This window comes from Salmo salar, chromosome ssa10 (assembly GCF_905237065.1).
Source record: "Salmo salar chromosome ssa10, Ssal_v3.1, whole genome shotgun sequence".
Classification (NCBI taxonomy): Eukaryota; Metazoa; Chordata; class Actinopteri; order Salmoniformes; family Salmonidae; genus Salmo; species Salmo salar.
In genome coordinates, this window is record NC_059451.1 from 9,807,292 (window position 1) to 9,823,338 (window position 16,047).

At 41.7% G+C, this 16,047-nt stretch overlaps 1 protein-coding gene across 2 annotated transcripts in view; it reads right to left on the reverse strand.

The window, feature by feature from the left end:
* Window positions 1–16,047, reverse strand: part of LOC106613488 (E3 ubiquitin-protein ligase RNF13) — a 93,177-nt gene that overhangs the window by 57,432 nt on the left and 19,698 nt on the right. For both annotated transcript variants that reach the window (XM_014215770.2, XM_014215771.2), the window contains exons 2-3: window positions 14,992–15,194; window positions 14,698–14,778 (exon numbers count right to left, since the gene is read on the reverse strand). In XM_014215770.2, coding sequence (XP_014071245.1) covers window positions 14,698–14,778; window positions 14,992–15,105 — 195 coding nt within the window. In that variant the 5' untranslated portion in view covers window positions 15,106–15,194. The remainder of the gene's footprint in view (window positions 1–14,697; window positions 14,779–14,991; window positions 15,195–16,047) is intronic.

Here is a 16,047-nt window from a genome sequence, read left to right on the forward strand (position 1 = left end):
AATGCTGCCTATGACCCCAAGAACACTATCCCCACCGTCAAACATGGAGGTGGAAACATTATGCTTTGGGGGTGTTTTTCTACTAAGGGGACAGGACAACTTCACCGCATCATTTGACGGGGCCATGTACTGTCAAATCTTGGGTGAGAACCTCCTTCCCTCAGCCAGGGCATTGAAAATGGGTCGTGGATGGGTATTCCAGCATGACAATGACCCAAAACACACGGCCAAGGCAACAAAGGAGTGGCTCAAGAAGAAGCACATTAAAGTCCTGGAGTGGCCTAGCCAGTCTCCAGACCTTAATCCCATAGAAAATCTGTGGAGGGAGCTGAAGGTTCGAGTTGCCAAACATCAGCCTCGAAACCTTAATGACTTGGAGAAGATCTGCAAAGAGGAGTGGGACAAAATCCCTCCTGAGATGTGTGCAAACCTGGTGGCCAACTACAAGAAACGTCTGACCTCTGTGATTGTCAACAAGGGTTTTGCCACCAAGTACTAAGTCATGTTTTGCAGAGGGGTCAAATACTTATTTCCCTCATTAAAATGCAAATCCTTTTATAACATTTTTGACATGCGTTTTTCTGGATTTTTGTTGTTATTCTGTCTCTCACTGTTCAAATAAACCTACCATTAAAATTATAGACTGATCATTTCTTTGTAAGTGGGCAAACGTACAAAATCAGCAGGGGATCAAATACTTTTTCCCCCCACTGTACATGCAGACACAGCATCATTCAAAGAATGGAATTTGATACACCTGGTATTGGATATGAATGAAAAAGAATGTCTCAACGAGATTCATACCTGAACCACACCTTTATTTGCAAAGGAAAAGTACATGATCAGTGAATATATTCAATGTAAGGCTACAATGTGGGGATCTCATGCATGGTAATAACTACAGTACATGTATATAGGACTTGCATCCTTGGCACAATAACGTTATTATATTCTACTCAATCCATAGGCTTCATTAATGCCATTCAGACTTGAAGTTGATACAACAACTATGATAGCTGAAGTTCATAGATTGGTATGAATATTAGTTCAGAACCTAACGTTTTAGGGTCCATACACAGATCGGCAACATACTGTAGCTAGCTACACATCCATTAGGCATACAGTTATTTTTATCCTCCACTACACAATAAGCAAGTAAATAGTTAGCTAGCTATGTTACTTCAGCTGCATTGCACAGCAAGGCAAGCTTACACAATTGTACATTCAATTTGCAGTAAATGCTTTAGCTAGCTAGATTCTTTACATCCACTGTTTCCCAAGACGACAGTCTGGTTTGCTGGTTCTCAGGAGTCCCTAAAACAAACAACACGAATTACAATGTCATACTCATGTCATAACACCAGCTAGCTAGCTTGCTAATGTTAGCTAGTTAGCTAACTTGCTAAATAGCAATTTTTGTAAGTTAATTTTATGACAAAAGAATATGCACAATCGTTTGTCTCTACATTAACTAACATATTCCTCTCAATTGTAGATTTTTAGCTTTACTCGTTATGACGTTATAACTACTTACATTTGCTTCCCCCGTAATGTTTTGTCAGCCATCTTTGCTGAAGAACGTCACCAGGGACGGGTGGCTCGCGTCAAATTCGTCATTGGAACCACTCGATATGATTGGTCATATAAAAACCTTGGGACCCAAATGCATAATGAGTGCTCTAACTCCCCCTTGTGGTGGTCTGGAGCAATGAAGCCGTGACCCTGGGTACCTCCTGCGGTGTAAGCTCACAACTTTTAAAGGAGGAACCACTGTAGCAGTGCAAGCTGTGTTGCTACAGATTCTGGTTCAATACCCGTGCCGGCCTCGACTGGGAGACACATGAGATGACCGTAGGTTTTTGGTTTCTCGCCCTCTAAAAACAGAAATAAATCATTCTAAATAACAAACTTACAAATTAGTAACAATGTCTCACCCCATGTTCAAGAATGGCCTTTTTCCTCGCACATTTTTCATTATTTGAAATCCAAATCATCTCCAAAATATTGTTATTTTTTAAACAAAGCGATTATCATTATTATCATTGTTATTATTATTATTAATAATTTAGAATTATATAAAAGCCACTTAGATATTCTCACAGATATATTATTAACCCTGTTATTAGCAGGACAATATATATTGGTCATATTGGTCATGGCTCCCGAATGGCGCACAATGGGATTGCCTTGCAGTTTTCCAGCTGTATACACTGAAAGCGCGCGAGATTCAAGGTACGAGAGCAGGGGGCACAGGATGGGCCGCAGAGCCGTGCACAGAAGACAGACCTAGCCCATGGGGAAGGGAGGAGGAAGGGGGATGGGGGGTGGACACTCCTAGACCCCACGCTCTTCTCAATTTACATCAACAACATAGCTCAGGCAGTAGGAAGCTCTCTCATCCATTTATACGCAGATGATACAGTCTTATACTCAGCTGGCCCCTCCCCGGATTTTGTGTTAAACGCTCTACAACAAAGCTTTCTTAGTGTCCAACAAGCTTTCTCTACCCTTAACCTTGTTCTGAACACCTCCAAAACAAAGGTCATGTGGTTTGGTAAGAAGAATGCCCCTCTTCCCACAGGTGTTATTACTACCTCTGAGGGTGCTGCTACCATGTTGTTGCCATGTACTGTTTCTACCATGCTGTGTTGCTGCCTTGTTATGTTGTTGTCTCTCTTTATGTAGTGTTGTGTCTCTCTTGTTGTGATGTGTGTTTTGTCCTATATTTATATTGTATTAATTTTTATTTATTTTTTTATCCCAGGCCACCGTCCCCAGAGGAGGCCTTTTGCCTTTTGGTAGGCCGTCATTGTAAATAAGAATGTGTTCTTAACTGACTTGCATAGTTAAATAAAAGGTTAAATAAATAAAAAATAAATAAAACGCAGAGCAACACATTAAGGACCATTGCACTAATAATGGCACTGACTAGGGAAACGTTCCCGCTGTTCTTAATGCCAGTCTGCACGTTCAAACTAAAACAATGTAACTAATAATGGCATCTTTATGCTTTCGTTAATAAAATAATGATACAAATACTCTTTCAAAAAGCCGATGTTTATTTAGTTATGGATCCATAACGAATTACTATGGGAATAAATATCACTGAATTACAGAAATATTGGAACAAAGTTGTCTAATGAAGGTAAACTAATTGTTGCTTACTGGAAAATATTCTTTCAAACACAAATGGTCACGTTGTACAGCGCCATTATGACGATTAGCAGGTAGCTGGACAATAGACTTGCCTAGGAGGGTAGGGGGGGAATTCTATCGCCAAATGTATTTCTTACTTAGGTTGGCCATGGTTGGTTGCCATTTCAGTTTAATCCATCAGAAAAGACAAAACAAATAAAACAACAAAAAGTATTATTATTATTATTATGTATCACATCCGACCTTGATTGGGAGTCCCATAGAGCAACGCACAACTGGCCCAGCGTTTCTCTCCCTCTAAAAACAGAAATAAATGTTTTGGCCTTTAGAAATATTATTTTGGCCTTTATTCAGATTACAATCGCTCACTTAGTTTTTTGGAAAACGAAATAACCTCCAAAATATCGTTATATATTATCAAGTTGATGGCACCGTCATATAGCCCGGCACCTACATTAGGCTGAGTGTCTCACTCATTCATGGCTTTGGATCAAAATAAATAAGTACCAACATTCTTTCTGATAGTCTTTAATAAACACATGTTTTGGTTATCCTGACCTGGACACCATGTACAGTATTATAATAGCCCATTATGGTCTATTAGCAGGACAATATACCTTTACGAACACCTCTCTCTATTTTGATACTTTGTGGATGGGGCCTCCCGAGTAGCGCAGCTGTCTAAGACACTATTGGTAGGCCTACAGTATATCGAAAAATATGACGCGACTCTATAATTACATGTAGAGAATCAGAGGATTCTAAATTAAAACCAATAGCCGCCTTGTGGGTCTCCCGGTGGCGGTAGGCATGGGTATTGATCCTGCATCTGTAAGTTCGATATGTAGCGTTGCTACAGATGCAGGTTCGATACCCGTGCCGGCAGCCATCGGCACAGCACAGGTATCTTGTAATGTGCTGTTAAATGTGGTGTAGGTCTTATTTATTTAAAGAGCGTATTGAAGTTAGAAGCCACAGTATTTGAAGCAATAGCCTACAACCGTTTCACGCTGCTCTGAGACAAGCATGGGGACTGGTCTTGATAAATCAATGAGATAGTTATTTTCACTAAATCTCTGTTTGGGTATTGGTTAGACTACAATTATACAATTAGGGTGCAGAAATGTTATGCTCTTAGTGTAACGTTTATTTAACTTGGCAAGTCAGTTAAGAACAAATTCTTATTTCCCCATTGGGGAATTGAACCCCAGTCTCCCACACGACACAGGGATTCTTTAGCTAAATAGCCCAGTACTGTAGCCTACTCCCGACCATCATATTTTCCGTTCCATCCTAACAGAAACCCAGAGGGTTTTGGTTTTTCTTGGAATAGAAACACCATAATATTAATCAAATAAATTAAGCAACATTTCTTAAAATCAGTCCCACATACTATGTTCTTATAAAAAAAGGATTTAAATTCTCTAGTACAGCCACTATTGAAGGCTATCAAATGCTTCTCAAAGATGCCCTCTGGTGTTCAAACTAGCACTAACTAGCATTAATGGCACCAGTGATTGGCACTTAATTGTAAGCTGAGGATGATTAGGTGACCATGATGGTATGAAAGCCAGATTGGGAATTTAGCCACTTGGGATGCAACCTAAAACTACTGTAATCAGAATCTGAGAGGAAGTCGTACAGCCTAGCCGTACACTGTGCCATTTCGGGGCATTGGAGGTGTGCGGTTCCTCTCAAAGAAAGACCAGACTGAGGACCATGGTGAAATCATAGGAGATAAACAAGCTGGTAAGTGTCTGGTGATTCTGGTAAAAGCTGCAAGCTCCTTTGTGGGAGGAAGTTTATTCTTAGGACCGCAATCCCTTGGACATGCAATTCCTGAACATTCTTCTCTCAGTTCTTCCATTGTTCACTAGCCTTTGCAGATCGTCCAGGAATGGATAGGTGAAGGCAATAAGAAGGAAATAGGGGTGGGAGTGGAGTTCCTTAAGCACATGGACTTTTTGTTTTCTGTTGCAAAACGTTTCACAAAGTATTAATTTGCGTGCCCTAATGAACACGACCAGGGTTTAGCTCCTGCTTGGACCTCCCCAATCGTCTCAGATCTGCGACTGAGACTAGACAAGGTTTAGCGAGGAGGGGACAGCTTTTTTGGAGTTAGACGCAGCCAGACAGAGTCCTGGGTAAGTGCACCCGACGACACAGATAAGCACTCTGCTGGCAGGGTAAGCAGGGGCCTTGACAGTAGACCGGGATACAGTCACCACGGTCGACACGCTACAATCACAAACCAGTTTGTTAACACAGCAGGACAGGCTATGGTCCAAACACTGAAACACTGCCACCGATACGACCACAACCGCAGCAGGGCGACCTGCTGAAGCCAAACGGCATCTGACCGAAGATGTAAAGACCATATTGTTTGGACAAGATGGAATGATAAGTACAATATGGAACAATATGTCAAAGCAACATGATGAGGCCTAGGGTGTTGGTCACCACGATTGCCTTCCTAAAAGCCACAGTGCATCCACACAGAGGCTGGCAGAGAGTTCAAACGGGTGGGTGAAGTGGCTGGGCTTAGCTCCAGTCAGAGGGGGGTGGAGAGGGGGAATGAGAAAGAGCGGTAGAGTAAGACAGTGAGTAAGAGAGAGACAGAGAAAAAGGGGATTGATTGCTTGGAGAGAGATAAACAGAGAGAAAAAAAACAATGAATGCGCAAGAGCGACAAAGAATAAGAGAGGGAGAGGACTGAGCGGGTAAGGAAAACAGAGAGAGAAGGAGAGAGAGCTAGAGAGTAGGCATATGCCCTCATCGCTCAGCCTTTATAATCAGATGCCATACGCAAGTAAGCCTGGCAGGCTGAACACATACAGTGACAGACGTGACCCCTGCCTCTTTACTAGAACTCGGAGGGGAGGGGCTAAACTCATCAGTTGGCACTGCCGTCCCCCGTCCTAGCCCACCCCATACTGGGTTACCTGGAAGAAATACTGTCACAACAGCAGGTGGTTGCATTGCCACCATGGAGCCAGCAGGCCATACTCCAATGGTCTTGAATTATACCCTTTTCGCACTAACGTGCCGAACCGACCTGCACTGTGCTGGTTAAGATATGTTCTCTTCACATGGTCTTTTCCAGCATGGTTCCAGAAACTATGGTGGATGTGTAACCAGGCCAGCACAGTTTGGCTTGGTTTAGCTTGACTTGGCTCAGTAGTGTGAAAAGGGTATTAGAAAGATCGCTTCCTTTCCAAGCCTCTCCTTCATGACGACTGAACTGTGAGGACTTGAAAGGTGCACGCACAATGGTGAAATCCTATACAGACCTTGATTCACTAATCAGTTGTGAAGGAAGGGAGATAGGGAAAGGAAGCTATTTAAGAGTATTGGGACCTATAGATAACTGCCAAAATAAAGGAAACACTTGAGTAAATGAGGGATACAAAGTATATTGAAAGCAGGTAATTCCACACAGCTGTGGTTATTGAGTTAATTAACCAATTAAAATACCATCATGCTTAGGGTCAAGTATAAAAAAATCCCAGTTAACCATTATTTTGGCAACAATGTCTAGAAGAAATCTCAGTGAGTTTCAAAGAGGGGTCTCAAAGGAGTATAGGGGGTTTAAAGTGTTAAATTAAATTAATTAGTTAATTAAAGTTGACTGTGCCTTTAAACAGCTTGGAAAATTCCAGAAAATTATGTCATGGCTTTAGAAGCTTCTGATCGGCTAATTGACAAAATTTGAGTCAACTGGCAGTGTACCTACCTTCAAACTCAGTGCCTCTTTGCTTGACATCATGGGAAAATCAAAAGAAATCAGCCAAGACCTCAGGAAAAAAATTGTAGACCTGCACAAGTCTAGTTCATCCTTGGGAGCAATTTCCAAACGCCTGAAGGTACCACGTTCATCTGAACAAACAATAGTACGCAAGTATAAACACCATGGGACCACGCAGCCGTCATACCGCTCAGGAAGGAGACACGTTCTGTCTCTTAGAGATGAACGTACTTTGGTGCGAAAAGTGCAAATCAATCCCAGAACAGCAGCAAAGGACCTTGCGAAGATGCTGGAGGAAACAGGTACGAAATAATCTATATCCACAGTAAAACGAGTCCTATAACCTGAAAGGCCGCTCAGCAAGGAAGAAGCCACTGCTTCAAAACTGCCATGAAAAAGCCAGACTACGGTTGCAACTGCACATGGGGACAAAGATCGTACTTTTTGGAGAAATGTCCTCTGTTCTGATGAAACAAAAATAGAACTGTTTGGCCATAATGACCATCGCCAAAGAACACCATCCCAACCGTGAAGCACGGGGGTGGCAGCATCATGTTGTGGGGATGCTTTGCTGCAGGAGGGACTGGTGCACTTCACAAAATAGATGGTTTCATGAGAAAGGAAAATTATGTGGATATATTGAAGCAACATCTCAAGACATCAGTCAGGAAGTTAAAGCTTGGTCGTAAATGGGTCTTCCAAATGGACAATGACCCCAAGCATACTTCCAAAGTTGTGGAAAAATGGCCTAAAGACAACAAAGTCAAGGTATTGGAGTGGCCATCACAAAGCCCTAACCTCAATCCGATAGAGAATTTGTTGGCAGAACTGAAAAAGCGTTTGCGAGCAAGGAGGCCTACAAACCTGACTCAGTTACACCAGCTCTGTCAGGAGGAATGGGCCAAAATTCACCCAACTTATTGTGGGAAGCTTGTGGAACGCTACCCGAAATGTTTGACCCAAGTTAAACAAATGAAACGCAATGCTACCAAATACTAATTGAGTGTATGTAAACTTCTGACCCACTGGGAATGTGATGAAAGAAATAAAAGCTGAAATAAATCATGTTCTCTATTATTCTGACATTTCACATTCTTAAAATAAAGTGGTGATCCTAACTGACCTAAGACATGGAATTTTTACTAGGATTAAATGTCAAGAATTGTGAAAAACTGAGTTTAAATGTATTTGGCTAAGGTGTATGTAAACTTCCGACTTCACCTGTAACTTATAAATGCCTCCTGAGCTTAGTTCAACTATCGTACCCCATCAGAACCCAAAATACAAGCCAATTTTACTCCAATGTATGTAAACAAAGTAAATGTAAAAAAACACTATACAGTGAGGGAAAAAAGTATTTGATCGCCTGCTGATTTTGTACGTTTGCCCACTGACAAAGAAATGATCAGTCTATAATTTTAATGGTAGGTTTATTTGAACAGTGAGAGACAGAATAACAACAAAAAAATACAGAAAAACGAATGTCAAAAATGTTATAAATTGATTTGCATTTTAATGAGGGAAATAAGTATTTGACCCCCTCTGCAAAACATGACTTAGTACTTGGTGGTAAAACCCTTGTTGACAATCACAGAGGTCAGACGTTTCTTGTAGTTGGCCACCAGGTTTGCACACATCTCAGGAGGGATTTTGTCCCACTCCTCTTTGCAGATCTTCTCCAAGTCATTAAGGTTTCGAGGCTGACGTTTGGCAACTCGAACCTTCAGCTCCCTCCACAGATTTTCTATGGGATTAAGGTCTGGAGACTGGCTAGGCCACTCCAGGACTTTAATGTGCTTCTTTTTGAGCAACTCCTTTGTTGCCTTGGCCGTGTGTTTTGGGTCATTGTCATGCTGGAATACCCATCCACAACCCATTTTCAATGCCCTGGCTGGGGGAAGAAGGTTCTCACCCAAGATTTGACGGTACATGGCCCCGTCCATCGTCCCTTTGATGAGGTGAAGTTGTCCTGTCCCCTTAGCAGAAAAACACCCCCAAAGGATAATGTTTCCACCTCCATGTTTGACGGTGGGGATAGTGTTCTTGGGGTCATAGGCAGCATTCCTCCTCCTCCAAACACGGCGAGTTGAGTTGATGCCAAAGAGCTCCATTTTGGTCTCATCTGACCACAACACTTTCACCCAGTTATCCTCTGAATCATTCAGATGTTCATTGGCAAACTTCAGACGGGCATGTATATGTGCTTTCTTGAGCAGGGGGACCTTGCGGGCGCTGCAGGATTTCAGTCCTTCACGGCGTAGTGTGTTACCAATTGTTTTCTTGGTGACTATGGTCCCAGCTGCCTTGAGATCATTGACAAGATCCTCCCGTGTAGTTCTGGGCTGATTCTTCACCGTTCTCATGATCATTGCAACTCCACGAGGTGAGATCTTGAATGGAGCCCCAGGCCGAGGGAGATTGACAGTTCTTTTGTGTTTCTTCCATTTGCGAATAATCGCACCAACTGTTGTCACCTTCTCACCAAGCTGCTTGGCGATGGTCTTGTAGCCCATTCCAGCCTTGTGTAGGTCTACAATCTTGTCCCTGACATCCTTGGAGAGCTCTTTGGTCTTGGCCATGGTGGAGAGTTTGGAATCTGATTGATTGATTGCTTCTGTGGACAGGTGCCTTTTATACAGGTAATAAACTGAGATTAGGAGCACTCCCTTCAAGTGTGCTCCAAATCTCAGCTCGTTACCTGTATAAAAGACACCTGGGAGCCAGAAATCTTTCTGATTGAGAGGGGGTCAAATACTTATTTCCTTCATTAAAATGCAAATCAATTTATAACATTTTTGACATGCGTTTTTCTGAATTTTTTTGTTGTTATTCTGTCTCTCACTGTTCAAATAAACCTACCATTAAAATTATAGACTGATCATTTCTTTGTCAGTGGGCAAACGTACAAAATCAGCAGGGGATGAAATACTTTTTTCCCCTCACTGTATAACCTCGAAACGTGGTTACCCTGCAAACAATAATGAGTCATTAGGACGTCCCTGGGACGTCACGGAATGGTGGCCTAAATTCATCAGAATGTTGTGTCATGGTCCCCTGGAAGTTTTGTCTAGTTCCCGGATGGTCCCGGGAACGTTCCTGAGGATGTTTTTAACACTTCTTGGGACATTGTGTCATGGTCCCCTGGAGGTTTTTGTCTAGTTCCCGGTTTTAAATCTCAGCTCTGTTAAAAATACACAGAAGAATAACTATTATATTTATCATATTGATTCAGGAGCAACATTAAAACAGAATAATCTGTCCCACCAACAACTATACTGAAAACCCAAACTCAAATTGCTGAAATAAGTAAATTAAATCAATGAAAGAATAGTCAGATTAAATGATAATTAAAATAGCAGGGCAGATGTAACTCTTTAGCTAAATGCAGAGATGTATTATAGGTAATGAATGTGTAGGGGACAGCATACCTCAAATCCAGAGGTTGTGAGTTCAAATCCCAGGTGGGGTCATATTAAAGAGTCAATACTAATAATAATGGCGCCGGAGGGGATGGCTGCCGTTTTACCGGCTCCTAACCAACTGTGCCATTTTGTATGATTTTTCACATTGTTTGTAACTTATTTTGTACATAATGTTGCTGCTACTGTCTCTTATGACCCAAAAGATATTCTGGATATCAGAACAGCAATTACTCACCTTGAACAGGACAAAGATTTTTTTCTGTAATGAGTCCGACGCGAAGGATATACTGCTTCTCTCAGACCAGGCCCAAAACCCCAACATTCGCGTATAGAAAATACGGAAATAAAGGGGGCAGAGATCAGTCGCCTTGTGAGAATTCGTCAGTGAGTGGGTAAGCCGCCTCTACCATCCGTTCGATTTTAATGCAGGCAAACTTAAATTCGTTTTACCTCATTTATACCAGCATGTCACATGTGCAATCTGAGAAAAAAAACTCTAAATCACCTTTACTCTACACACAGAGACGCATACAAAGCTCACCCTCTCCCTCCATTTGGCAAATCTCACCATAATTATACCCCCCCGATAGCTGCTTACAAGCAAAAACAAAAGCAGGAAGTACCAGTGACTTGCTCAATACGGAAGTGGTCAGATGACGCGGATGCTACGCTTCAGGACTGTTTTGCTAGCACAGACTGAAATATGTTCCGGGATTCATCCAATGGCATTGAGTATACCACCTCAGTCACCGGCTTCATCAATAAGTGCATTGACGACGTCGTCTCCACAGTGACCGTACGTACATATCCCAACCAGAAGCCATGGATTACAGGCAACATCCGCACTGAGCTGAAGAACTGCTGCTTTCCAGGAATGGGACACTAATCCGGACACTTATAAGAAATCCCGCTATGCCCTCAGACGGATCATCAAACAGGCAAAGCGTCAATACAGGACTAAGATTGAATCCTACTACACCGGCTCTGATGCTCGTTGGTTGTGGCAGGGCTTGAAAACTATTACGGACTATAAAGGGAAACCCAGCCGCGAGCGACCCAGTGATGGGAACCTACCAGACGAGCTAAATGCCTTTTATGCTCGATTCGAGTCAAGCAACACTGAAGCATGCATGAGAGCACCAGTTGTTCCGGACGACTGTGTGATCACGCACTCTCTAGCCGATGTGAACAACGAACTTGAAACATTGTACCAACTATTATCTTGGGTCCACCCCAAAACTTGTCATAGCGAACTTGCAACATTGTATAAAATATTCCCTCTCCAGTGAGCTCAGGACAGACACAGCTGTAGGCTAAGAAGCACATAATAAGCAGTGCTTGACTTGGAGCCGAGTAACACCACCTCAAATTTTCTACTGATTTTCTACTGCTTGAGCTCCTGTTCCTCTAGCTCAAAAGTATTGTGGAGCTCCTGGACCTAAATATAAACCGTGCCAGTACACAAAATGAGTACCAGAACCTTTTTCAGTCCAAGTCAAGCACTGACGTTTCCACTGGATCAGAGCATGACATTTTTCCCTTTCACGCTGAGTGGTTATCGAAAGAGAGAGAGCTGGAAAGATTGTTCAAATACATTGAAGAACTATTGTAATTCTCAATGGATGTAAAAACAGACTTTGTTTGCTTGCTGTTTGAGGTGAAGAAAACATTACTTTGAGAAGCTCCACAGGTCATTAGTGGTGGTGAGTGAAGCCAATCAGAAATCCTATCAGATCCCCAAATGGACACATGTATATGCCTACATTTGCACGCAGACCAGGTAGCCTATAGGCCTACTTCTATGCATGCAGGTCCTGACTCAACATTGTCAGGAGAGCTCCAAACAAAAGTCAATGACTAAATTGACAGAACTAGTAAATGGAATTAAATAAACCAAAACTTCTTTCTCACAAATGTAGCATAGGTTGTGAACTCTGCAAACAATATGTCTACTCTGACAATGAGAAAATGAAAACAGGAATACAATATTGAAATGACAATAACCAAAGAAACAAAAATTGTAGATTCGATATTATAGGAATGAATGGTAAAAGTACTACTGGTGATATGTAATGAGGTATTGATATACACTAACAATCAAACAACTCACACAATTAAGTTATTAAACAATGAATGTGCACAAATTGCATTGTTCATCTGGGTGCATGGTCAATCCGACATCTGCATTGGCCATGCAGCACTTACAGTGACATGGCCTCAGCAGAAGTCAGGTCATTCATAATTCTTGCATTTCGCAGAACAGTGCAGAGCTATTGTCAAGGAAGTGAGTTTGTGTTTACACAGGATGTACCGCCCACACCTACCGTCAACCAATCATGTCAATGCGGAACTATACAGAGCCCTCCGCATTTGAAAAAAATTTGGGAGGCACATGGCGATGAGATACAGAGCTGGATTTGTTTTCTGCATGCCTCCACAATTGCGTCACACCCTCCATATCACACCCTCCTCCGACCACATTTTCAAATCAAGCATAAATTGGCTTTTATTGTAGGCCTCGTCAATGGATTAGTTCACTGAGATGGGCACAAATATATACAGTACCAGTCAAAAGTTCGGAAACACCTACTCATTCAAAAGTTTATTTTTTATTTTTACTATTTTCAACATTGTAGAATAATAGTGAAGACATCAAAACTATGAAATAACACATATGGAATCATGTAGTAACCATGTAGCTTTTCCAACAGTCTTGAAGGAGTTCCCACATATGCTGAGCACTTGTTGGTTGCTTTTCCTTCACTCTGCGGTCCAACTCATCCAAGCCATCTCAATTGGGTTGAGGTCGGGTGATTGTGAGAGAGGTCATCTGATACAGCACTCCATCACTCTCCTTCTTGGTCAAATAGCCCTTACACAGCCTGGAGGTGTGTTTTGGGTTATTGTCCTGTTGAAAAACAAATGATAGTCCCACTAAGCGCAAACCAGATGGGATGCTTGCTGCAGAATGCTGTGGTGCCTTGAATTCTAAATCAATCACAGACTGTGTCACCATCAAAGTACCCCCACACATCACACCACCTCCTCCATGCTTCACTGTGGGAACCACACACGCAGAGATCATGCGTTCATCTACTCTGCGTCTCACAAAGACACGGCGGTTGGAACCAAAAATCTCAAACTTGGACTCATCAGACCAAAAGACAGATTTCCACCGGTCTTATGTCCATTGCTCGTGTTTCTTGGCCCAAGCAAGTCTCTTCTTATTATTGGTGTCCTTTAGTAGTGGTTTCTTTGCAGCAATTCGACCATGAAGGCCTGATTCACACAGTCTCCTCTGAACTGGTGATGTTGAGATGTGTCTGTTACTTGAACTCTGAAGCATTTATTTGGGCTGCAATTTCTGAGGATTGTAACTTTAATGAACTTATTCTCTGCAGCAGAGGTAACTCTGGGTCTTCCTTTCCTGTGGCGGTCCTCATAAGAGCCAGTTTCATTGTAGCGCTTGATGGTTTTTACGACTGCACTTAGAGAAACTTGAAAAGTCCTTGAAATGTTCCGCATTGACTGACCTTCATGTCTTAAAGTAATGATGGACTATTTGCTTACCAAATAGGGCTATCTTGTGTATACCACTCCTGCCTTGTCACAACACAACTGATTGGCTCAAATGCATTAAGGAAAGAAATTACACAAATTAACGAGGTTACACCTGCTAATTGAAATGCAATCCAGGTGACTAAATCATAAAGCTGGTTGAGAGAATGCCAAGAGTGTGCAAAGCTGTCAAAGCAAAGTGTGGCTACTTTGAATAATCTAAAATACAAAATATATTTTGATTCGTTTAACACTTTTTTTGTTACTACATGATTCCATGTGTTTTTTCATAGTTTTGATGTCTTCACTATTATTCTACAATGTAGAAAATAGTAAAATAAAGAAAAAGCCTTGAATGAGTAGGTCTGTCCAAACTTTTGACTGGTACTGTATATTAGTAGACTGGACGATTGTTTGGTCGTTTAAGCAGTTGGTCGACCGAGATTGTATTAGTCGATTGCTCGACTAAAACATATATTTGTTATTGTTCGACTAAAACAATCTCGGTCGACCAACAGCCTAATGACCAAACAATGACCAGTCAACTAATTGAGGTCAGGAGTTCCTAATGTTTTGTACACTCAGTGTATATGCATTAGTGATCATTTTTGATAATCAATTCACTCTGTTACACATTTTTAGTTTTACATTCGTTTTTCTGAGATGGGCATTCTATCTCAAGAAGAAATGCCACCCAAAATTGAATTCCATTCTTATCGTTCATATTCTGATGATGGTTATACTTTAACTTGTGTCAATGGCAGTGAAATGACTGGGTATGTAAACAGTCAACGTCTGGACCATTGTTGTACCCACCTTGAGTCCATCGCTGGGCAACCGGTACCCAAACCGTGCAGGCAGGTCATCAAAGTTTCCCGTTTTGTTGTCAAATGTGTACTGAAAGAGAAATAAGAATACAAATCGTATCATGAACTACTTGGTGGTGTTAATAACTAGAAGCTCCAAGCACAGAGCCAAAATATGTTTTCTGTAAGCCAGTCAGTCAGTCTGAATGTCTGTAGACCACGTCTGTCTGTTTGTGTATCTGTCTGTCTATCTGCATGCCTGCCCACCCACGCGCCCGTCCGTCTCGCAGTCTGCGGGACTCACGGCAGAGATGTCAGCCTCGACGGGCAGCAGGTTGAGGAAGGCAAAGAGCTGCACGGTGAAGATGGTGTAGATCTGTGTGGCGGACAGCATCAGCATCCCCAGGGAGAACAGCATCTTGCATTCCGAGCTGTGCCAGTCGACTGACACACACCTGCACAGACTGACACACGGATGGACTGTCCCAGTGCTGGCGGCTCTCACACCTGCAGAGTGTAGACACATGCACAAACACAGGTTTGTCACTGTCTATAGGCCTACATCTGCTCTCCCAGCCTCCCACAGAACAGAAAACATAAACACACCACACCTGGGTTCAAATACCTAGGTCATTTATGGCAATCTATGGTAACTTTGATAATTTATACTTAAAAAAAAAAAAAGTATTCATTTTTATATCTTTTAAAAGACAAATTTACATCGTAAAATAAATAAAAGTGTGTTAAAAAAAAAAGGATATCTCATGTTGAAACCCTCATATGAAACACCAATGGTATTCACTAAGTTGATAGTTTATATTTAGGATGTTTTACAGCTTTGTAATGCTGTATATGTTTTTTGTTCTTTTAAAAAAAATCTTATTTTAATATTTTACATGTGATAAGGCTACACTAAGGGCCAGGGATAAATAGACACCTGTGATAATATTAAATCAAAAAGGCCAATAGATAGATAAATAAATTCCCCCCATAACTTGAAAGTTACCAAAAATCTGGTAGTTTACTGGCAAACTTTGAACGTTCTCAGTAATATACTTTCCCTTTACAACCCTCCGCATGGGCGGAGAAGCACAGTGCAGTTATCTTTCCAAATAATTTAACTTAATATGATTAGGCTATACTTTAGGCCTACTACATTTTCTGGAAATAAATATTGACAACCCATTTATTGTCTCTGCCTGCAAATCGTCCCACTCCTAAAAGGTAGGCAAAATGTAACTGAAGAGAAAGTGCAAGTATCTGCTCTCTCATCATTCTTGCTGGATCAGATTCAGTATCCTATAGACTCTCTCTCCTCTCCTAGGTTGTGTCTACACTTGACACTTACATTCATTATTAA